Source organism: Choloepus didactylus, chromosome 8 (genome assembly GCF_015220235.1).
Source record: "Choloepus didactylus isolate mChoDid1 chromosome 8, mChoDid1.pri, whole genome shotgun sequence".
In the NCBI taxonomy this organism is placed as follows: Eukaryota; Metazoa; Chordata; class Mammalia; order Pilosa; family Megalonychidae; genus Choloepus; species Choloepus didactylus.
This window is the reverse complement of record NC_051314.1, coordinates 8,958,759-8,983,044: the sequence shown is the minus strand read 5'-3', so window position 1 is coordinate 8,983,044 and position 24,286 is coordinate 8,958,759. Positions and strand designations below refer to the sequence as shown.

The 24,286-nt window shown below is 37.6% G+C and overlaps 1 protein-coding gene across 9 annotated transcripts in view; it reads right to left on the bottom strand.

Annotated features, from left to right (window-relative positions):
- EFCAB6 (EF-hand calcium binding domain 6) overlaps nucleotides 1-24,286 on the bottom strand; it is a 333,133-nt gene that overhangs the window by 277,788 nt on the left and 31,059 nt on the right. For 6 of the 9 annotated variants that reach the window (XM_037845944.1, XM_037845943.1, XM_037845941.1 and 3 more), the window contains 2 exons: nucleotides 19,511-19,722; nucleotides 2,079-2,167 (listed from right to left, as the gene is read on the bottom strand). In XM_037845944.1, the coding sequence (XP_037701872.1) occupies nucleotides 2,079-2,167; nucleotides 19,511-19,722 (301 nt within the window). The remainder of the gene's footprint in view (nucleotides 1-2,078; nucleotides 2,168-19,510; nucleotides 19,723-24,286) is intronic. The other 3 variants (XM_037845950.1, XM_037845949.1, XM_037845945.1) reach the window with 2 other exon arrangements.

The window sequence follows — 24,286 nt, the reverse complement described above, 5'->3', positions numbered from 1 at the left end:
GAGCAGTATATAAGCTCAGACAAAAGAAGCAAGCTTGCTACAGCCAAGAGGGACAATTTGAAGAAAGCACAGGAGCTACAGATGAGAGACATTTTGAAGACGGCTATTGAAAGCAGACTCTTGCTCCAGAGAAGCTGAGAGACGACAAATATCCCAAGTGCAACTAAGAGTGACATTTTTGAGGAACTGCAGCTTAGAGAGGAATGTCCCGGGAGAAAGCCATTTTGAAACCAGAACTTTGGAGCAGATGCCAGCCACGTGCCTTCCCAGCTAACAGAGGTTTTCCGGACACCATTGGCCATCCTCCAGTGAAGGTACCCGATTGCTGTTGTGTTACCTTGGACACTTTATGGCCTTAAGACTGTAACTGTGTAATCAAATAAACCCCCTTTTATAAAAGCTAATCTATCTCTGGTGTTTTGCATTCCAGCAGCATTAGCAAACTAGAACACCATCCAACACCAGTGTTGAAACAGGCAGGTTTCCTTGTTGTTCCCTTCTGTGATCCAAGTTTAATGTTTGTAATTTATCCTTACATGAAGGCATGGGTATCCCAACTTTATATGCACTGGTCCTCCGTTAGACTCTTCTAACTTGGACAGGCCTCCTAAGTTTTTTCTCTTGACCCTTTCTTTCCAGGAGCTAATGAAACTGAAACACAAATTCATCAGCATTTGGCCAATACCCTCAGGGCAAAATCTGGCTTCTAAAGAATGCTCACTTCTCTAAATTCTAATTTTCACTTCATGTTTGACTCCTGAGCATTTCTTACTTTCTTGCCTGGTCGGTAATGCATTAAAATGTATATATTTTACCCTTTACCCATCACTTTAGTTATTTTCAGTAGAAGTATTGTTCATGCTATATAACCTAAAATACTACTATTAAGAGAATTCTCTGTTTGCTATAATGGATTATCACCAATCATAAAAGGAATTTTGTTTCATGAGTAAATCTTTCAAATTTGGTTTAAATATTTAGTCTTCTCTGTTTAAGAAAGCATTTTATGATCCATCTCATTTCAAATTATTATTAGGCTGAGGTTTCCAGTCTCCAAAAACCTCTTCTGATTTCAGTTTTTCTACTTGTTTAATTTCTCCGGTAAAAAATACTCAATTTAGGTTACTGTCCACCCAAAATCTTATCCCACAAATAGTGATGGTTTTAGGTCAAAAGCATGAATTTACAGTCTATAAAACAACCAGTCATTCTTTTGACTAAGACTGGAAATTATCTTAATCCACCACTTATTGAGTAGTAATTAAACAGAGCAAAGAAGAATCCCAGATCATGGAGAGGATAATATTTTGTCATTCTTGTTGGAGTTGCTGCACTAATTCTTACACCTAAACTGCATCAGTGATAGAATCAGTCATGAAAGCTATAATATCAACACTTGCTAATATTTCAGGATCAAATTTAATTCTTATAATTGTGCAACTCCTAAGAAAATGAGGCTGATTCACTTAAAGTCAATATGAGTAAATAACTTTTTTATGAAAACAATATTTCCTAGAATCAAAAAACTTTATGCTGATACAGACATTAAAGATCAGACTCTAACCCCCTCATTTTACAGATAAAACAACAAATCCCATGTATATGCTAAAGCTATGAAATACTAAAAGAGCTCATTCAATTATTCGTTTTTAAAACTACTTCATTTCTAGCCACCAAAACATGATCACTTTTCAATGAACAGCAATAAAAATGTATAAAAACCAACAAATTTTAACTTAAGCATCTTAATATTTTTAACTACAAAACTAAAATGCATATTCTCCAAATCTGAAATATACGGCATATGAAATATTTTAATCTGGTTTTAATTTGCTATGTTCATTTTTATTACAGTATTATTTCTCTTACTCTGAAATATATCTTATATAGATGTGAGAATGTTCTCTAAATAATTTTTTACTGAGGATTAATTCCATTCAATTTTATATGAACACGCTCTACCAACAGAAGTATTCCATATATATCTGTTGATATAATTAGTTCTAATAGCCTTCTGTTCCATCATTTAATCATCATTTCAAATTCCACATTTTCATGTGAGCAATTAAAACTCTTACCTCTTCATAACATTTACATTTACGTTGCTTCCACCGAACCTGGACAGGAATTCGAGGTATGGCACAGCACCAGAACTGGTGAGGGGGATCTACATTCAAACAAGAATGACGGCCTGTTAGAGAGAGAGGTGGGATCCAAGCAGCAACCTCAATAAATGGGATGGTGTTGTAAGGGTCCAGATTGCAGCTTTCATGATGTGATGTAAGATGCTATTAATGGGATGGACGTTCTATCAAACTCAACCACCCAATCCAGGTGTCTGGGTCGACTTGCATCCTCAGCAAACCAAGCACAAACAGCATCCAAAAATGCCCATCTGTGTTCAATTAAAAGTCAAACAGCTATCCAAATCTAAGTCTATCCAAATCTAAAATCTACCTAAAAAATAAAATAAAACTAGTAGAAATACATTCTAATGTAAATAGTTCTCAAGATGCTGAAGTCACGGCACAATTTTACACTCTGTCAGACTGCCATGTGAACTTTATGTACATTTATGTACCTTTAAGTAGAAAAGATATTTTTAAATTAAAAAATGTCATGGAGGATATTATTGGATCAATTGGGTCTACAGGGACAGTAGATTATATAAAAGCATTATCTCAATGTGAAATGTACTGAAGTTGAAAACTGCACTATGATTATTTAAGAGAATAACCCTTTTCTTAGGAAAGGCACACTGAAAAGTATTTAGGGGTGAAGAGCCATGATAAAAACAAATTCCTCTCACATGGCTCAGAAAAAAATATGTACATATTGTTTGTATATGTTGTGTCTATTGTTTGTGTATACTAGAGAGCACATGAGAGCAAATGATAAAACAAATGGGGTAAAATCTTAAAATAGGTAAATCTGAGTAAAAGGTATATGGCCACTATTCTTATTCTTGCAAATTTTCTGGAGGTTTGAAATTATTTCTAAAATAAAAAGCTAAAAATTTTATATGAAAATCATTTCTAATAAATAATTAAGAGACTTAGATTATAATAAATGTAGAAAAATAATTATAAATTTAAATATATTTTATTAAGCCTCACACAAATATACAAAGTACAACTTTCCTTACAGTTGAATGGTTCCCAACTCTACACAATCACGTTTGATATTTACTTAGCCCTTAAAATTCCATCCTCAAAGCCTAGGGTGGTTATCTCATTCTTCTCCAAAGGATAAATCTCTCTTTTATTTAAAACCTGTGTAACTTGGAAATGAGACCATGGGGAGAGTGGCTCACAGGGTGGGGCCTACAGAAGTCTTTTCCTAGAAAGGACACCCAAGACTCCTATTTCTGATTGGGCATTTTTAGGAGATATACTCTTGGATAAACACTTCAAAGTTTCCCTAATCTTCTCAGAGAAGAAGGGCAAGAACAGATTACGAGAATTTTGGATGTCCTTATACTTTCAGTAGTGATAAGGGTGAATAATGAAGGGAAGAAACTTTCATTTATAGGGCTTCTCCTCAATAAATGGGCACAGGCACTGCTCTTGTTGTTATATGTGAGTTAGCTTATCTGACCCTAACACAACCTTCTTAGGGTGGCATCAGTTTCCAGATGTCACCGAGAGGAGATGGGACCCGCCCACATGACACGGTCACTGAGGAACAGAGACGTTCGTGATCACAGAGCCCAAGTTCATCTCACTACACTAACTACCCTGCCCATGAAAAGAATGAAAGACCACTAAACTATTCTAGTGTCAACCCCATTTCATATTGTTCGTATTGTTTTTTATGGTCTCATACAAATTCTAAAGCGGCAGATAAATTATCACAATGACAGGTCTCCAAAGCTAGTCTAACAGGAGAAGCTCTGCTCAGCACTCAGCTTCTCAGTATTTGTGACTCTGGCAAAAATGTTTAAGAATCAAAATCATCCATAGATCAATCCATGAAAGCAAATTCTTAGCCTGGGGCTGAGGGAGGGTAGCCTTTATATCAGTATCCATCATGCTGATAAATATCTTCAAATAAGACTTCTCTTTCCTCAACCTGGCAGAACCACTGGGACCAGAACAGAATTTCAGTTTTACCTCCCTGGAATCTATTTGCTGATTCAACTTCTTTAAAAATAGTCAGTATTCAGAACTCTGAGGCGTCCACACACACACAAAAAATCCATGTCACTATTAGTGGAACCAAAGGTTACTGGGGGGAACGGGGGGCTACAAACAATGCCTTCTCATTGTTCTCCCCAATCAAACGTGAACACACTCTGAGAAGCATCTCCTCATAGGGTTCTTGAAATAAAACTAAAGCAAAGTAAATCAGACAAAACTTTTTTAGAAAACTCCTTTTCTAATTTTAAGGGGACATTCCCACAAAATACTGCACCAGTTTTAGAAGTTTCTAGTTAGGCTTACATTAACCACCACCGAAAAAGAAAAGTTGTATCACCCCATGAAAAGCTCTACAAATGCCACCAATGCTGTGAACCCCAGGGATGGGGAAGGGAGCCCTGCCTGCATGCCCCGAGAACTCGGACTCCTGGAAAACGTAACGAACGCCGGCCTCCTTGATCTACACACAGGTGGGGGCTCAAGGCCCTAGAAAAGCATCCTTACTATTTAGGATAACTACCAGAATCTGCTTTTAATAAAGCCTTTGAAGTACTACAGTTCTTAGTGACTTCTCTTAAAAACAGATGCAGCATTTTATGTGTGTGTGTTAAAAACAGAAACACACTTCATATTTTCTGTACTTTTCCTCTTCCTGCATAGTTAATTAGCTTGGGAAGATTGTCAAATTTTTAAATTAACATTAGATCATGAATATACGGAGACATTAGTGGGAAATATTTTAACTCTCCGTTTGGCATAAACAAAGGATTAGCTAAATTGAGATTATGAGGATTATGAGGAAATTGATGTAATGTTTGTAAGGACAAGTGTACTTTAAAAGTAAGAACATTACCACATGACCCAGCAAACCTGCTCCTAGGTACATACTAAGAGAATTGAAAACATAAGTACACACAAAACTTGTTCATAGCAACATCACAATTGCCAAAAGTGGAAACCACGCAAAGGTCCATTAACTGATGAACAGATAAACAAAATGTGCGTATTAGCACAATGGATTATTATTCTACCATAAAAAGGAATGCAGCTCAGGTTCATGCTATATCATGGATGAATCTTGAAAACACTACGCTAAGTGATAGAAGCCAGACACAGAATAACATATCTGTATGATTCCATTTATATGAAAGGTCCAGGATAGGTAAATCTATAAAGACAGAAAGTAGGTTAGGGGTTGCCAGGGACTGGAGGAAGATGGGAATGGGGAGGGACTGCTTCTTTCTTCTTTCCTTTCTATCCCTTCCCCAGCAACTCAGTCCTAGAGTCATTAGACAAAGCAGAGAAAAAAATGGTGTCTGCAGTGTGGGGGGACCGTGGTAGACCAGGGCAGGCGGTCAGAGCACTCATGGGGTGAGGATGGCACCATCGCAGAGGGGCAGCCTGGATAGGGTGTCAGCGCCACAGCAGGGATGGAGGGCATTCACATGGGGCCGGGGAAGGCAGGAGCGGTGTGGTTCTGGAGATGGGAGACGAGTTACAAAACAGGGAGACTGATCAAATAATAAATAAGCCCATATTTCTCACTGTCTGAAAGGTAATTACAAATATGAAAAGGGAGAACTAGAATGAACCCTGAGGTGTTGGATTAGAATTGGCCGTATCGGCCTGAACTCATGGTTTTCAATATATATTCAGAGATACACATAAAAATAAACGTAGATCTACATGTATGCTTGTATGTGTATAAAAAAAATAAATATGTACCCCCTAGAGCTCTGCCTAAACAGAGGGCCTGGGAGCAAAAGCAGCCTCAGTCCCCAGATCCCAGCTTCTGAATATCTTTCCAACAAAAGCAACTGGGGCTTTTTTGGAGAAATAGATGATTCCAGGGCAAAGGCAGGGAAAGTACAAACGAGCTAGGAATCTTGGTATCAGAAAGCAAGAAAGTGCTCAGAGAATGAGGGGGACATGTAGAAAGGACACAGAAATCAGCTTGACGGGGCTCCTACAGTGTGAATTGGGGACAATTCATGCATCAAAATAAATAATTAATGCAACAGATCAGAGCCCACAGAGTAAAAGAGGAAATATTGAGTCTCTGCAAATATATAAATGATAGATGAATAAACTGAAAGTTTGCTGAGGAAGTTCCAAAATTTTTCCCAAAGAATACTTATTAATTACAAAGGGGAATAAAAGTAATTTTACCATGGTAATGCCTGACAAATTCTGCCTTAATCAAATGATCAAAGTGAACAACAGCAGTAATAAGACAAACTGAAGTCAGGTGCAACCTAATAATATGCAACGAGAAGAATGCAGCATCACTTCTGTGACATTCCTGCCAAATATGCAAGCCTGAATCTAATATTAAGGAAACATCAGATAAATCCAAACAGGGATCATTCTACAAAATAATGTCTGCAATCATCAAAGTGATAAGGTTATAAAAGTGAAGGAAAGTCTGAAAAACTGCCCTAGACTGAAGGAGACAACATGCAATACATGATTCTGACCTGGAAGAGAACAACTGGCAAAACCTGATGGGTTCTGGGGCTTAGATAATAGTAATGAAATCAATGTTAACTTCCTTGTTTTGATAGTTGTATTGTTAAAATAGGACAGTGTGTTTGAATGAAACACATATTAAAATCTTTGGTAGCAATGGAGCAATTTACCCATGGTTCAGGAAACATAATTGATCTTTGCATTATATGTCCAACTTTTTGTAACTTTGTGATTGTTTTTAAAAAGGCAAAGCAGGAGAGGTTGTGCTTCTGATATGGCTGAGAAAGCTCTTAACAGACTGACCCTCCTGCAGAAAAAAAAATTGTAAACTCTGGTCAAAATACAAAATATAACTATCTAAAGGCCATGGAGAGTGAACAAAATGCAGGTAGATTTTACAGGGAAGTCAAAACTTAGAAGAAGGAACAGGTATGTAGTGAGTTTTCCGTTTTTAATGGTTGTTAGCCTGAGGGCAGACCACCATCCCTGCATAGCACAGTTGTGAAAATGCCAGCAGAAAATCCCCTGTCTTTCTGGCCTAAAGAACCTGCACACAGAACCCAAAGCAACCACATTAACCACAAAGTGGGGTAGGGGGAAGGAATCTCAGAAAGGAGAGAGACAGAGGAAGAGACCCAATTTCCCAACTCTGCCCAAGTTTTGACCTGATTCCCAAATCATGCCGGTGCAATTCAGACTCCAAGCAGCCCAGATAAAGATAAAAGAATTTAACTAAACTATAAGCTGCTGCCCACTGCAGGTAAGACAGAGTTTGTAAGTTAACTGTCTGCCAAACAAAAGCATCAGCATTCTTTGGAGAAATATATCAGAACCTAGAGTCTCCACAATACAGCATTCACAATGTTTAGGACTGTGCTGTCCAGTAACAGCCATGGTTATTCATGGCTGTTGAGCACCTGAATGTGGCTAGTGCAAATAATGAACTGAATTTTTAATTGGATTTAATGTTAATTAATTTAATTTTTAAAACTAATACTTGAGCCACTTATTGGAAAACTTTTAAGTATGTTTGCAACAACTGGGAATGTGAATCTAGTATTTCAACTATAAATTTTATGAAGTCTAAATACAGATCAAGTATTTCCAATGGTAATTTAGTGTCTGCTGTAAATGTGAAATACACATGAGATTTTGAAGACTTCATACACAGAAAGAATATAAGACTTATTAACAACTTTCAACAGGGATTATATGTTGAAATGAGATTGTACTTTGGATAAATTTGGCTAAATAAAATATATTATTAAAATTAATTTCACCTGTGGCCACTGGAAAATTTAAAATTAAATATGTGACTCACATTATATTTCTATTGGACAGTGCTGGTCTGGGATATTATCCCCAAATACTCCATGTGAAGAACCAGAGAAATGTGGCCCACCTTCAAAGGAAAAGACAATGCAGACAAACTCTGAGATGAGTCAGATTTTAAGAATTACCAGACAAAGACTTTAAAGCAACTATTTTAACTATGCTCAGTGAGGTAAAATATATACATTCATAATTGAAGGAAGAAGAAACAGAAAATATAAGCAGATAAAATTATTTTTAAAAAGAAACAAATGGAAATTAATGAAGTGAACAATGTCTAAAATAAAAAATTCATTGAGTGAGCTTAATAGCAGATGATAGAAGAGTCAGTGACCTTAAAGATAGACGACCAGATATTATTCAATCTGAAAAACAGAAAGACAAAAGATTTTTTAAAATCAATCAATAAAAAAAAATGAACATAGAATTATTATATGACACAGCAATTCCACTCATAGTTACATGCCCAAAAGAACTGAAAACAGGTATTCACAAAATACATGTACTTACATGTTCACAGCAGCCTATTCACAACAGTAAAGGGTACAAACAGCCCAACAGATGAATGCATAAACTAAATGTATTACATACACATGATGGAATATTTACAGCCATAAAAAGAAATGAAGTACTGATGCATGCTACAACATGGATGAACCTCAAAATCATTATGCTAAGTGAAAGAAGCCAGACACAAAGGGTCACATATTGTACAATTCCATTTATATGAAATGTCCAGTATAGGTAAATCTATACAGACAAAATACAAATTGGTAGTTTAGACAGCTGGAGGGAGAGGAGTAAGGAGAGCAACTGTTTAATGAGGCAGAATAACCTTTTGATGTGATGAAAGGGTTTGGGGACTAGAAAAAGGTGGTGGATGCAAACATGATGAATGTTTACTACAATGCCACTGAATGGTTAATTTTTTAAATAAATTTCACCTTGATAAAAAAACGAACAGAGCCTCAGAAGCCTGTGGGACAATATTAAACAGTCCAAAGGAGGAAAGAATGGGGCAGAAAAAATATTTGAAGAAATAATGACTGAAAATTTCCCGAATGAGTGAAAGGCAAAATTAAAGAGGAAACCTTGAAACGGTAACATGGTATGCTCAAAAATTAACAACAGATAGGTCTGCAAATATTTTTTAATGTGAAAGGACATAAGTGTCAGTCCTTGAAGTTAAGACTGGAATTCAGGAATGCATAAAACTCCTTCAGCTATTTTTCTTAGAACACATAATTCTTCTATGTTGAAAGTAAGGAAATTGGGTGGGGTTGTAGTATTAAAAAAACTCTAAAAAAGAAATAGGCTTCTAAATAATATGAAAGAGCATAAAGCCAAATTCCAATTAAAAACTAAAGAATAAGTAACTCTAGCTTACAGTCTGACATGTAACAACCTTGAAAGTCATCACTCCCATCCTCAAAACAAGAAAAAACTGAACTGAAGATCAACAACTCTTCTTAGCTCCAACAGAGAATTGAGATCACACAGCAAACCTCACCCCCTCATCAAAAACAGGTGAGATAGGCAATTATAGACAGTAACAGCTCACCAAAAGCAGAAACCACCACTGGAGCCAGCAGCTGGAAGGAACATTTTAAGGGTCATTGACTAATACCTAGAGACTGAGTGTGGACTAGTTTGAGAGATTAAAAACTCCTGGGGGCCCAGCCTCAGGGGGACCCCCCACACACACACTTTTGTTGAGTTTTTACCTCCATTGGTTCTCAGGGCAAAGACTGGAGGAAAAAGCCCTCATGCTTACAGGGGGAGGGGAAATAAGCCCAAAGCATTCAGCTCTCCTTAGCAAAGGCCTACCCTCAAGGGAAACTATTTTACCAAAGCCTAATTGACTTTAGTTTTATTAGCACCTAATCCACAAGGGGGAAGGGAAATGCCCAATTCCCACTGCCCCTAGTGTTCTTGTCCCAACTATGGGGAGAATAAAAAGCTAAGAATCACTTGTGAAGGTCATAGCCCCAGGCACAGACTCACAAAAATACTGAGACCTAATCACAGGATTACAGAATGCTTCCTTGTCCCCATCCTTTAATCCACAAGGCTCTGAATAACAACAGGAGACTGGAGCTGAAAGACCTACAAGCTGAAAGACCTACAAGTCTCAGACCCCCCATTTAAGAAGGAGTCTCTAGGGAAACCCAAAGACAACAACGGAGAGAAAAACAAGGACACTAGAGGAAATTTTAGCCTCTAACAACTACAGCTACAGCAAACAGTAAACACAGCCTAACTCCTAGCCAGATAAATATAAAACATCACATAAAAGGCTTATTTAGCTCAGTTCCTTTTACTCAATACATCTTGTCTGGGTTTCAACAAAAATTTACAAGCATGCTGAAAGGAAAAATAAACAGCCTGAAGAGACAAAATAAGCATCAGAACCAGACTCAAATATGGCAGAGATCTGTGACTTATCAGGCCAGGAATTTAGAATAACTATAATTATATGATAAGGGCTCTAGGCAAAAAGTAGACAACGTGCAAGAACAGATGGGTAAGGTAAGAAAAGAGATGGAAACTCTAAGAAAGTTTCAAAAGGAAATGCTAGAACCAAAACAATATAACAGAAAAGAAGAATGCCTCTGAGGGTCTCATCAGTAGACTAGATACAGCCAAGGAAAGAATTAGTGAGCTTGAAGATACAGGAGTAGAAACTTCCCAAACTGGAAAGAAAAAAAAAAAAAAAAAGATTGAAAAAAAAGTGGAACAGAATATCCAAGAACTGTGGGACGATTATAAACAGTGCAACATTTGGGAATATCAGATGGAGAAGAAAGACAGAAAGGAACAGAAGAATATTTGAAGTAATAATGGCTGAGACTTTTCCAAAATTGATGACAGACACCAAACCACAATGCAGGAATCTCAGAGAGCACCAAGCAAGATAAATACCAAAAAGATCTATATCTATGTTTATCATATTTAAACTGCAGGAAAACAAAAACAAAGAGAAAATCTTGACAGAAGACAGAAGGGAAAAAACTACCTTACCTATAGTGGAACAAGATAAGAATTACACCAGACTTCTCATAATAAACCATGCAAACAAGAAGAGAGTGGGGGTGAAATATTTAAAATAATGAAAGAAAACAAATCCAGAATTCTGTGTACACTGAAATTATTCTTCAAACATGAAGGATAAAGACTTCCTTAGACAAACACAAATTGAGGGAATTTCTTACCAGTAGAACTTCCTTAGAAAAAATGTTAAAAGAAGTTCATCAGAGAGAAGAAAAATTATAAAGGTCATAAACTCATATCTCCATAAAGAAAGGAAGAGTGGCATAGAAGGAATAAACGAAGGTAAAATAAAATCTTTTATTTTTCTTATTCTTAATTGATCTAACAGATAATAGTTCATTCAATAGCAATAGCAACAATGTATTGGGAGATTATCACTTAAGAATAAGTGAAATGAATGACAGCAATGCTATAAGGGATAGGAGAAAGGAACTAGGAACACTCTGCTATAAGGTACCTCACTTTTGTAAAGCAGAATAGTGTTATTTGAAAGCAGACTTAGATTATTTGTAAATGCATATTGAAAACTCCATGACAACCATTGAAGACTTTTAAGATGTGTAATTGATATGCTGAGAGGAGAGAAAATAAAATTATATAAAATGCTCAATTAAAACCAAAGAAGGAATATCCTGATGTGAATGAAAATAAAAACACAACATATCAAAACCTGTGAGGCACAGCAAAGTCAGTGCTGAGAGGGAAACGTATAGCTCTAAATGCTTATGTTAAAAAAGAAGATCTCAAATCAGAGACCTAACCTCACAACTGGAGCTTCTAGAAAAAAGAGGATCAAACTAGACCCAAAGCGAACACAAAAAAGAAAACAACAAAGAACACAGAGATGAATGAAACAGAGAATGAAAAAACAATAGAGAGCCTCAATGAAACCAAAAGTTGGTTTGTTGAAGAAATCAATAAAATCAACAAACCTTTAGCTAGACTGACCAAGAAAATAAGAGCAAGGACACAAATAATTAAAATCAGAAATGAAATGGGGGACATTTCTACATATCCCACAGAACTAAAAAGGATTATAAGTGGATACTATGGAGAATTGAATGCCAAAGAATTACAAGATCTAGATGAAATGGACAGATTCCTAGAAAAACTCAAACTACCTACACTGATCGTGCAGGTTTGGATATATTATGTCCCTCCAAAAGACATGTTTTCATCCAATCTTGTGGGATATTTGGATTAGGCTGTTTCCATGGAGATGTGACTCACTCAACTGTAGGTGACAATTTTGATTGGATTATTTCCATGGAGGTGTGGCCCCACCCATTCAGTGTGGGTCTTGATTAGTTTACCGGAGTCCTTTAAAAGAGCCAACACAGACCTAGACACTTGCTCATGCTTGGAGATGCTTGGAGATATGAACAGAAGGATGCTTGGAGATGCTAAGCTAAGAGATGAATCCCAGAGTTTGCCGCAGAGAAGCTAAGAGAGACCCAGAGACATTTTGTAGAACACCATTTTGAAACACAACCTGGGAGCAAAGGACCAGCAGACGCCAGCCACGTGCCTTCCCAGCTGACAGAGGTGTTCTGGATGCCATCGACCACTCTTCAGTAAAGGATCCTCTTGTTGATGCTTTAGTTTGGACATTTTTATGGCCTTAGAACTCTAAATTTGTAACCAAATAAATCTCTTTTACCAAAGCCAATTCATTTCTGGTATTTTGCATAATGGCAGCATTAGCAAACTGGAACACTGACTAATGAAGAAACAGAAGATCTCAACAGATCAATAACTAGTAAAGAGATTGAATCAGTGGTCAAAAACCTCACAACAGAGAAAAGCCCAGGACCAGAAGGTGTCACTGGTGAAATTTAACAAACATTCCAAGAAGAATTACACAAATCCTGCTCAAACTCTTCCAAAAAAAAACTGAAAAGGAGAGGAATATTCCTAACTCATTCCATGAGTCCAACATCACCCTAATAACAAGCTAGACAAAGATACTACAGTAATATCTCTTATGCATATAGACACAAAAATCTTCAACAAAATACTTGCAAACTAAATCCAATAGCTATTAAAAGAATTATATATCATGATTGTGCTGGTTTGTATATTTATATCCCCCAGAAAAATCCATATTCTTTACTACATTCTTGTGGGGGCAGACATATTAGTAGATTGGGTTGGAACCTATTGGTTCAATGTCCATGGAGATGTGACCCACTCAACTGTAGGTGATAACTTTGACTGGATAATTTCCATGGAGGCGTGGCCTGGCCCATTCAGCACAGGCCTTGTTTAGTTTACTGGAGCACTATATAAGCTCAGACAGAAGGAGCTCATAGCCAGCTGGAGCTGAGACAGACATTTTGAAGATGGCCATTGGAAGCTGATGCAGACATTTTGGAGAATGCCATTTTGAAATGCAACCTAGGAGCAAGCAGACACCAGCCATGGGCCTTCCCAGCTAACAGAGGTTCTCCGGATGCCAATGGCCTTTCTCCAGTGAAGGCACCCTTTGTTGATGGACACTTTATGGCCTTAAGACTGTAACCCTGTAACCAAATAAACCCCCCTTTATAAAAGCCAATCCATTTCTGGTGTTTTGCATTCCAGCAGCATTAGCAAACTAGAACAATGATCAAAGGAGATTTATCACAGTTTTGCAATGGTGGTTTAACTCAAGAAAATCAGTTAATGTAATACACCACATTAATAGAATGAAGAAAAAAATACATAATCATTTCAATTGATGCAGGAAAGGCATTTGACAAAATCCAGCACCTCTTCTTGATTAAAAAAAAAAATAGAAAACTAAGAATAGAAGAAAATTCCTCAATATGATAAAGGGTATATATGAAAGACCCAGAGATAACACCATATTTAATGGTAAAAGAATGAAAGTTTTCCCTCTAAGATCAGGAACAAGACAAGGATGCCCACTGTCACCACTGCTATTCAACATTATTCTATAAGTTCTAGCCAGAGCAATTAGGTAAGAAAAAGAAATAAAATGCATCCAAATTGAAAAGTAAGAAGTAAAACTTTCCCAATTTGCAGGTGATATGAGACTATATACAAAAAAAAAAAAAAAAAAAAAAAAAAAAAAATCCTGAAAATCCACAACAAAGCCACTAAAGTAATTAATGAATTCAGCAAAATGGTGAGGTACAAGATCTATATGCAAAAATCAGTTGTGTTTCTGGACGCTAGAATCAACAATCTGCAAATGAAATAAAGAAAAAAGTTCCATTTACAATAGCAACTAAAAAAATAAAATATTTAGGAATAAATTTAACCAAGAATGCAAATGACTTGTACACAAAAACTACAAAACACTGCTGAAAGAAATTAAAGAAGACCTAAATAAATGGAAGGACACTCACTGTTCATGGATTGGAAGACTAAATATTGTCAACATGTCAATTCTACTTGGAGAGATTAACAGATTCAAAGCAATACCAGTGAAAATTCCAACAGCCTGTTTTACCAAAATGGAAAAGCCAATCATCAAGTTCTATGGAATGGTAAGGAGCCCCGAATATCAAACCATCTTGAAAAAGAAGAATGAAGTTGGAGGTCTCACATTTCACAATTTTAAAACTTATCACAAAGCTACAGTAATAAAAACTGCTTGCTTCTGGCACAAGGAGAGACATATAAACAAATAGAATCAAATTGAAAGTTCTGAAATAAACTCTCACATCTATGGCCAATGGATTTTTGACTAGGGTGCCGAATCCACTTAATGGGAAAAGAACAGTCTCATCAACAAATGGTGCTAGAAAAACTGGATATCCATATGTAAAAATGAAAGTGGACCCTTACCCCATACCATATACAAAAATTAACTGAAAATGGATCAAAGACCTAAATGTAAGAACCTAAACTATAAATTTCCGAGACAAAAACACAAGGAAGCACTTTCAAGGCCTTGTGTTAGGCAATGGTTCCATAGACTTCACACCCAAAGCACAAGAAGCAAAAGAAAAAAATAAATAGCACTTTATCAAATTTTAAAACTTCTGTGCATCATAGGACTTTATCATGAAAGTAAATAGGCAACCTACAGAATGGGAGAGAATATTTGGAAAATACATATTTGACAAAGGTTTAATATCTAGAGTATATAAAGAAATCCTACAACTAGACAACAAAAAGACAAACAACCCAATTTTAAAATGGGCAAAAGACTTGAATAGTCTTTTCTCCAAAGAAGATATACAAATGGTCATTAAGCATATGAAAGATGTTCAACATGATTAGCCATTTGGGAAATGCAAACAAAAACCACAATGATATACCATTTCACACCCTCAAGAATGGCCATTGTTAAAACAAACAGAAAATAAGAAGTGTTGGAGAGGATTTGGAGAAATGGGGACATTCATTCAATAGTGGGAATGTAAAATGGTGCAGATGCTGTGGAAGACAATTTGGGAGTTCCTCAGAAAGTTACATATAGAATTACTATCTGACTTGACAATCCCATTTCTAGAACTGAAGTAAAGACTTGAACAGATATTTGCACACCAATGTTCATAGTGGCATTATTCACAATTGCCAAAAGATGGAAGCAACCCATGTGCATCAACTGATGAATGGATAAATAGAATGTGGTATATACGTACAATGCAATATTATTCAGCTATAAAAACAAATGAATTTCAGATACAGGTGACAATGTAGATGAACCTTGAAGATATCATATTGAGTAAAATAACCCAGACACAAAAGGACAAATATTGCTTGATCTCACTGATATTAAATAATTAGAATAAGAAAACTCATAAAGTAGGAATCTAGAATATACGGTATCAGGGGACAGAGTGGGGTAAGGAATATGGAGTTAATGCTTAAAATGTACAATTTTTGGGGGATGATGGAAAAGTTTAGGTAATGGATGGTGGTGATGGCAGCACAATAATGTGAATGCAATTTACAGTACTAAGTTATATTTGAATGTGGTTAAAGGGGAGAAATTTAGATTGTATATAGGTTAGTAGAATAAAAATATTTTAAAAAATCCATGGAACTGTACAACACAAACAATGAATCCTGAGTTAAAACATGAAATATAGTTAATAGTACAATTATAAAAATGTGCTTTCATCAACTATGACAAATGTACCACACCAATGCAAGGTGTTGATAATAGGGAGTATTTTTTCAATGATTTTTCAGTAAATCACAACTTCTCTAATAAGGAAAAAAGAAGTAAAGGGGTGGAGATAGATATACCATGCTAGCACAAATCAAATAAAGCTGGAGTAACTACATTAATTTCAGACAAAGTAGACTTCAGAAAAAGGAAAATTATCAGGGATAAAAAGAGACATTATATATGATAATGGGGTCAACTCTTCAAGAAAAAAAACCAAAGGAACAATCCATGAAATAAAAAATTGGTAAGTTGGACTTCATTAATATTTAAAACTTCTGCTATGTGAAAAACACTGTTAGGAGAATGAAAAGACAAGCCATTGACAGAAAATATTTTCAAAGAACATATCTCATAAAGGACTTGTATCAAACATACAAAGAACTCTGAAAACTCAACAATAAGTAAACTAACAATCATATTAAAAATGGGCGAAAGATCTGAACAAATACCTCACTAAAGAAGACATACAGATGGCAAATGAGCATATGAAAAGATGCTGGACTTCATTTGCCATTAGGAAATTGCAAATTAAAACAACAGTGAGATATCACTACATACCTATTAAGAATGGTTAACACCATCAGGGAAATGCAAATTAAGACCATGATGAGATATCAATACACACTATTCAGAATGGCTAAAATGAAAAATAACGACAACATTTAAATGCTGGCAAGAAGGTAGAGCAATTGGATTACTTATACCTTGTTGGTGGTAATGTAAAATGGTACAACCACTCGGGAAAATAGTTTGGCAGTTTCTTTTAAAACTAATACCAGACTTACCATAAGTCCCAGCCACTGCACTCTTAGGTATTTATCCCAGAGAAATGAAAACTTACGTTCATACAGAACTATGCACAAGAATATATGGCAGCTTTATTCATAATAGCCAAAAACTAGAAACTACCCAAATGAGGTTAACAGTTATCTACACCATTTAATCGGAGTAGAATCATAGTAAAATGGAATATATTTTGATACATGCAACAGCTTGATGGATCTCAAGGACATTGTGCTGAGTAGGAAAAAAAACAATTTTGAAAGGTTATATACTCTATAGTTCCATTTATATAACCTTCTTGAAATAACAAAATAATAAAATTATAGAGATGAAGAACAGATTAGCAGTTTCAAAGGTTGGAGATAGGGAACCCGGGACATAGTTGTGGCTATAAAAGGGTAGTAGCCCTGGGGAGCTTTGTAGTAATGGTTTATGTCTGTATCTTGATTGTGGTATAGTTACATAAAACTACATATGTGATAAAATTGCATGGAACTATATACAGACACACTGATGAGTGTCTGTATAACTGTGAACTCTGAATAAGCTCTGTGGACTATTTCAATACGAATTTCTTGGCTTTGATATTTACTACAGTTAGGAGAGATGTTGACATTGGAGGAGGCTGAGTGAAGGATGCATGGGGCCTCTCTGTACATTTCTTTGTAACTTCCTGTGACTTTATAATTATTTCAAAATAAAAAGCTTTAAAAAAGAAAAAAAAAAAAAAAAGAATGGTTAAAATCCAAAACACTGACAACCGCAAATGCTGGATATGGAACCAAAGGAACTCTCCTTCACTGCTGGTGGGAATGTAAAATGGTTACCGCCACCTTGGAAGACAGTCGGAAGTTCTTACAAAGCTCTTAAACACAGACTTACCTACCATATAATCCTAACTGGAAATTATGCCCACACAAAACCTGCACATGAAAGTTTACAGCAGCTTTATTCATAATTGCCCCCAAGTGGAAAGGACCAAGATGTCCTTCAATAGACGAGATGAATGGATAAGCAAACTGTGGTCCAGCCATACAATGGAATATTATTCAATGATAAAAAGAAATGAACTATCAAGGCACAAAAAAGACATGAAGGAAACTTAAATGCATATTAAGTGAAAGAAGCCAGTTTGAAAAGGCTACATACTGTATCATTCCAACTCTATGACATCCTAGAAAAGGCAAAACTATAGAAACAGTAAAAACATCAGTGTTTGCCAGGGACTGGGCAAGGCCAGGAGGGATGACTAGGTGGGGCACGGGGCGTTTTTAGGGCAGTGACACTCTCCTCTATGACACTGTAATGGTAGATATGAGATGCATGCATTTGTCAAAACCCACAGAACTCCACAACACAGAGAGAGCGCCCTAATGTGATCTATGGAGTTTAGATAATAACAATGGATCAATACTGGTTCATCAGTTGTAACAAATGTACCACACTAATGCAAGATGTTAATAATACTGGAAATTGGGAAGCAGGGGTAGGGAGAAGGGGGAAAGGAGTGGAAGGGGATATATGGGAACTCTGCACTTTCTGCTCAATTTTTCCGTAAACCTAAAACTGCTTAAAAAAAGGCTATTAATTTTTTTTAAAATAAATGTGTGTATACACACATGTATATTTATATTTATATATATAGACCATATGTGTGTACAACCTCATGATGCTCCAGCCCAGCTTTTCCACTCTTGTAATTACTATACTGATCCCCGTAGATTCATTTTGAGTCTTCAATTCCTGCTGCATTGTTTGTCCTTTTTTAAGTGTCCTGAAGGCATGGACTCTACCAAATTTTTACTTTTTCACATCCCCTCCCCAACTGATGGATCACCCCCTTCACTGGCCCCGGCTGCATCCAGGATAAAGGTCAAACCTCCTACTAGGTACTGTTCAGGATTGGCCCCTAACTCCTCCTCTAGCCACAACCTGACACTGATACCCTCACTTCAGAAATAAATGACCCTTCTCAGTTTCCTGAATAAACATGTCCCACCAACTCAGGCCTCCAAGCCTTCACTTAGGCTGTTCCCTCTGCCCATAATGCCCTTCCCTGCTTCATGCATTCAGTGAACACCCTCTCCTCGACCGGAGCTAAGCTTTATCATCTCTCCTCCAAAAAGCCTTCCTGATTACTGTTGCTCATCGCTGTTCCCTCTTCTAGCTTCAGCACAGATCAGCATTTTGTGAGCCCCTCGAGAGCAGGGCCTGCCTGGGATCTGCCGGCACCCTTGGGGCCCAACCTTGGGTCTAGCACATAGTACATATGCAGGAGCCACTGGATGTAAGATCAAAATTCTAAGTTCCTAAAATAAATTGTCCATGTATTTTTATATGGAAGCCTTAAAAAAAAAAAAGAAAAAGAGAAAGAAAAAGAAAAAGAAAATGTTGAGAACAGTGCTACATGCAAAATACGACCCCAGTAAATGTTGATCATGGTCAACGCAAATCTGCCAGAATTTAATTTAGTGAATTGTGAAACATAAACCAAACTTTGGCTTCTAATTTGTGACAGGGGGATAAAAGTCAAAATAGATTACCTGCTCCCATAATCTACTCCATCTTTTCTGTAAGTGAATTATTCTAAGCAGTTATACTGTACCTGAGCCAATACATCTTGAAACTGTTCTCTTGTCAGAGGCAGAAGGAAGGTGGTGATGGCTCGTCTCAATTCACTTTTTGACACCGTCTGGTTCTGACCAGTATCGAGCAGCTGAAAGGCTTTTTTCAACTCATCCCCTTTATCAGCAATTTTTTGAAATAAAATCCGTTTAACATCTAAGAAGGATAGTATTGGATTTGCAACAGCTGTGGCTATAAAAGAGATACAGCTATTTATTAAATGTCTTTAAAGCTAAGATACTAAAAACTGTTCCACTGTTTAACAGAATCAAATAAACTTCCCAAACAATTATTTCTTCTACTATATTGAGGTTTCCATGGCTAAGTATTAGATGAATTTTAATGGAAAATCTACAGTCATTTTTCACCTTCTGGACTTTAGTCAAAGTAGAATAACAGTAATAACATTACTAGGGGAAAGACAGGCATACGTATATCATCACAAGTGAAAAATATGGATACTGGAAGAAAATTTAATAAAGAATTAATGTCATTTTAAACAAACCTTTGAGGGAAAAATCATGTAATTCTTAAATCCATACTGTTTTCCTTCCAAAGGCAAGAAGAGATGAAAATAACCTAGACACTAAAAGGTAATAAAAGAATGCTTAGAGTGCTTTAAAGAGTCCCTCAGAAGGCTTGCACTTCCCGGCTGTAACGTTTCAGGGCTCCCAGTCCCACCAGAGAGGTGACTCACTACAGGCCTCTCTCTATCTCAGACGCAAACCATCATCCTTGATAAACAAGGTAGGAACTTACCTAGGTAAATACGGTAACCACAAAGCAACTTATGGTGGGAACCAGTGGCATAATAGTGAAGGCATGATTATTCGATTTAATATTTTACAACCTACTAGGGAAAGAGGAGGGTATGAATAATGCTAGTTTGGTAAATCCCTTATATTCATTTATGAGATTACGAAGGTTTGGTAACCATAATTTACTGAGTAGCTCCATCTTGTATCGTAAATACTAGATGTATGTGAAATGTCTGTAACACTGCCTCATCTGTTATAATCTTATTCACAAGCAGTAGCCAGGGAAGGATGACCCTAGTAGTTCCCCTTCAAATGAGAATTTTTTCATCAAGCTATTGAACTCTTCTGGCATGAGGACAGCGATGGCTTTGGTCCTAGAGTGACCTGGGCCAGATGACAGACCCAGAGGAAAGAATCTCAGTGTGCCAACTTGAACCATCCAGAGGCCATCAGGGATTTCCTCACAGCTGTAGGATGCTGTGAGCCGACTTCTGTGGGAGGTGATAAGATAGACTGTGAGGGCCCCACCATCAAGGAGCTGTGGACTCTGCCGTCTGCCCTGACCTTGAGACAAGCAGCAGGACAGGTCCCGGGGACCCTTGAGGCCCTCCAAGTGGCTGTACTGCAATCACCAATTCTTGCCTCCCCTGAGACTTGCTAAGTGCCGAGCACATACAAGGCCTTGGCTGGTGCTGGGGATGTCTCTTGCTTATGATGCCCCACAGCCTCCAGGGGAGGTGATTACACCACTGGGATGCAGTGATGTGGTACTGGCACAGGGTCTCTACAGAGAACACTGGAGACCCAGAAAAGAGGATGGTTGTTTGGGGTAATAAGATGTTAAGAAAGGCTTCTTAGAATAAACAGGTAATACCACAGCTGCCAACTTGGTGTTCCTGAGAGCCAGGAGAAGGACTGGAAGTTGGGGGTGTTGTGGAGGACATTCAACCTAGGCAAAGGGAGGAAGGAGGGAACAAGCAGAGGGGGCATCAGCCAGGAGACAAGCCTGGAAGGGTCAGCAGGAGCCAAATCATGAATGTTCCTATCGTTGGATTTTGTGCTACAGTCATGCAACACCACAATGGAATTTTAATCAAGAGAATGACATAACCCGATGTTCATTCTTAAGCTTTACTCTGGTATCAGGTGGAGAATAAACAGAAGGGGAGGAGACTGATGGCACGGAGACATGGTGGTAAATACTAATGAGATGGGCATGGAGTGAAAAACTGGGGTGAATAAAAGAGGTTAAGAAAGTAGACTCTATAAAATTTATGATTTGATGTGTAGGGTGAGGTAGAGTGAAGAGGATAAAGCTTTTGCTTGGGCAGATGGTACCACACTTCATGTCACAGAAAAATGTTACAGCCTATATTTTCCAAGATGGCTGCAGCAAGAGCTCCCATGCCATGTGCTTTTCTTACAATGTCCCATTAACACGCCCCCCCCATCAAAAAGTGGGGTCTATGTTCCTTTTGACTATGGCAGAATGGATGCTATATAATTTCCAAGTCTATGTCATAAAAGGCACTACAGCTTCTGCCTGGTCTTCTGATGATGCTCACTCTTGGAACCCAGTCACCAGGCTGTGAGGAATCCAAGGAGCCCCACAGAGCAGCCACACACAGGTGTTTTGGCCAATAGCCCCAGCTGAGGTTCTAGCCAACAGCCAGCATCAACTGCTGCCATCTGAGTAAGCAAGACTTCAGTTGATCCCAGCCTTCAGGAGTCAAGTCACTCCTTGGCCTTTGCACCTCCCCAACTGAACTGCATGGAGCACAGATGAGCTGTCCTTGAGACCTACCCAAATTGCATATTTGCAAGCAAAATATTTGACTGTTGCTATTTCAAACCACTGTGCTTGGGGTAGTTAGAACACAGAAACAGATGTCTGGAACAGAAGAGAAAAACTTTGTGGGAAAGCCAAAGAGTTCCACTGGGAATCCCTATGTGGGGATATCCATTGGAAAGTTGAATACATAAATCTGGAGATCAGAAAAGAGGTGGGATTGGAGATGCGTGGGTGGGAAACAACAGCATGGAAGCCTTGGGGAATGCATGCCAAGTGGGAAGAGAAGAAAGGAGCCCTGCACAACACTGACTTTTAAGGAAGTAGAATTCATTCATTCATACATTCATTCATTCAAAAAATATTTTCTGAGCACCTATGATATTTCAGTCACTGATCTAGGCTCTACGGTACAGCAGTGAATAAGGCAGCTAAAGTTTCTGCTCTTGGAAAGCTTATAATATGGAGGTGAGTAGATACACAAGAAACATAAATAAGTTAACAAAGTCATGACAGATAGTGGCTAGTGCAGTGAAGACAATAAGACAGAACAAAGTGATGGAGCATGACTGGGGGAGCCATTTTAGAAGGGGTGGTGAAGGAAGTCCTCTCCAAGTAGTTATATGTGCTGAAACCTAAATGATAAAGATGAATCAGTCAGCCAAGAAACTGAAGTCTGAATGTCCTGAAAAGAGGAAACAGCACAGTTAAAATGCCCGTAAGTACAGAAAAAGCTTGAAATGACCAGGAAAGAGAAAAGGCCAGAGTGGACAGAGTATAGCACTGTGGAGTGAGACGGAAAGTGGTGAGAGCTGAAATTAGGGTAGATGAGGGCAACTTACATGTGGCATAAAGGACCAGGGTTTTCTTCAACATGCAATGGCCAAGAAGAGAAGTGACGTTATCTGATAAATGTTTTTTTTTTCCTAACTCATTTTGGCTGCTCTCTACAGAATGGATTATAGAGGGGCAAGAAATGAGGAAAGAAAACCAGAGAGGAGATTATTCGAAGAGTCCAAGAAGAGGTGATTGTAACTTGAACCAGGTGACAAGTCCTGGATATGGAAAAGAAGTAGATGAATTAGAAATATAATTTGGAAACAGAGCCAGTGAGCTCTTTTGATGGACTCGCTGTGGGGGTGAAGAAAACAAGAAACCAAGGATAATTCCCAGGTGTTAGGCTTGAGTAACTAGATAAAAGATGGTTCATTAACTGATGGAGAACATGGAAGAGTCAAGAGATCTGTTTGACCAGTTAATATTTGGGACGCCCATTAGACAATGTCAATGCACAAAAGCAAGGAGGCAACTGTATACATGATCTGAAGCTTAGTGGAGAAGTCAGAATAGAGCTGTGGTTTTGGTACACAGATGATATTTAGAGACATGGGGCCACATGACTCACCTAAGGAGAGGGCAGAGATGAAGAGGAGGATTGAGCATATAACCTTGAGGGAAGAAAAGAGGCTTAAACCTCCTACAAGACCCCCAAGGATGCTCGGAACTGCAGGAGTCACTCCATGCACCCCTCTCCATCTGTGTCACTCAGATTCTCAGAAGCAGCTGATTCACCCAGAAGAGCTGCATGATTCTACATCCCCTGGTGAACACTATCTCCCCTCTGCCCAGATCATCCTCCTGCTCCCAATGTCATCACAGGATCCCTCTTGTTAATTTATGCTCCATTCTGAAAGATTTTTTTCAGGCTCTACATGTATATTTTTAGCTGTCTTTCAGGAAGACCCATCTTTGCGATCAATAATTCTAATTTAAAAGTACCAGAAAATATTGATTTGAAACTGTTTGAAATTACTTGAAGGAAAACTTTTTATTTCACGGGCAAAATACAACTTCTGAAATTTAAAATGAAAGCAGTAACTAGACTTGCATAATGTGCTGGTGGGAGTAAAAATTGACATAACCATTCTGTAGGGCAATTTGACAAAATTTCCTATATCTGTTTAGGATCTGTAGAGTCACAACAGACTGTCATTCTCACTCTAATAATGAGAACAAGTCAGATAAGATAAAAAAAATAATAATAAAAAATAATAAAATAGTTTTTGAAACCCTTCAGAGAACTGAGGATGCAAAGAATCTAAATCCTAGAAAAGGACAAGCCTCTTCTCAGACAGTAAAGACCCGAGACTCTTTCCATCCATGGCAGAGTGGAGGAAGGAGAACAAATCATTATAGACAGGGGTAAGGA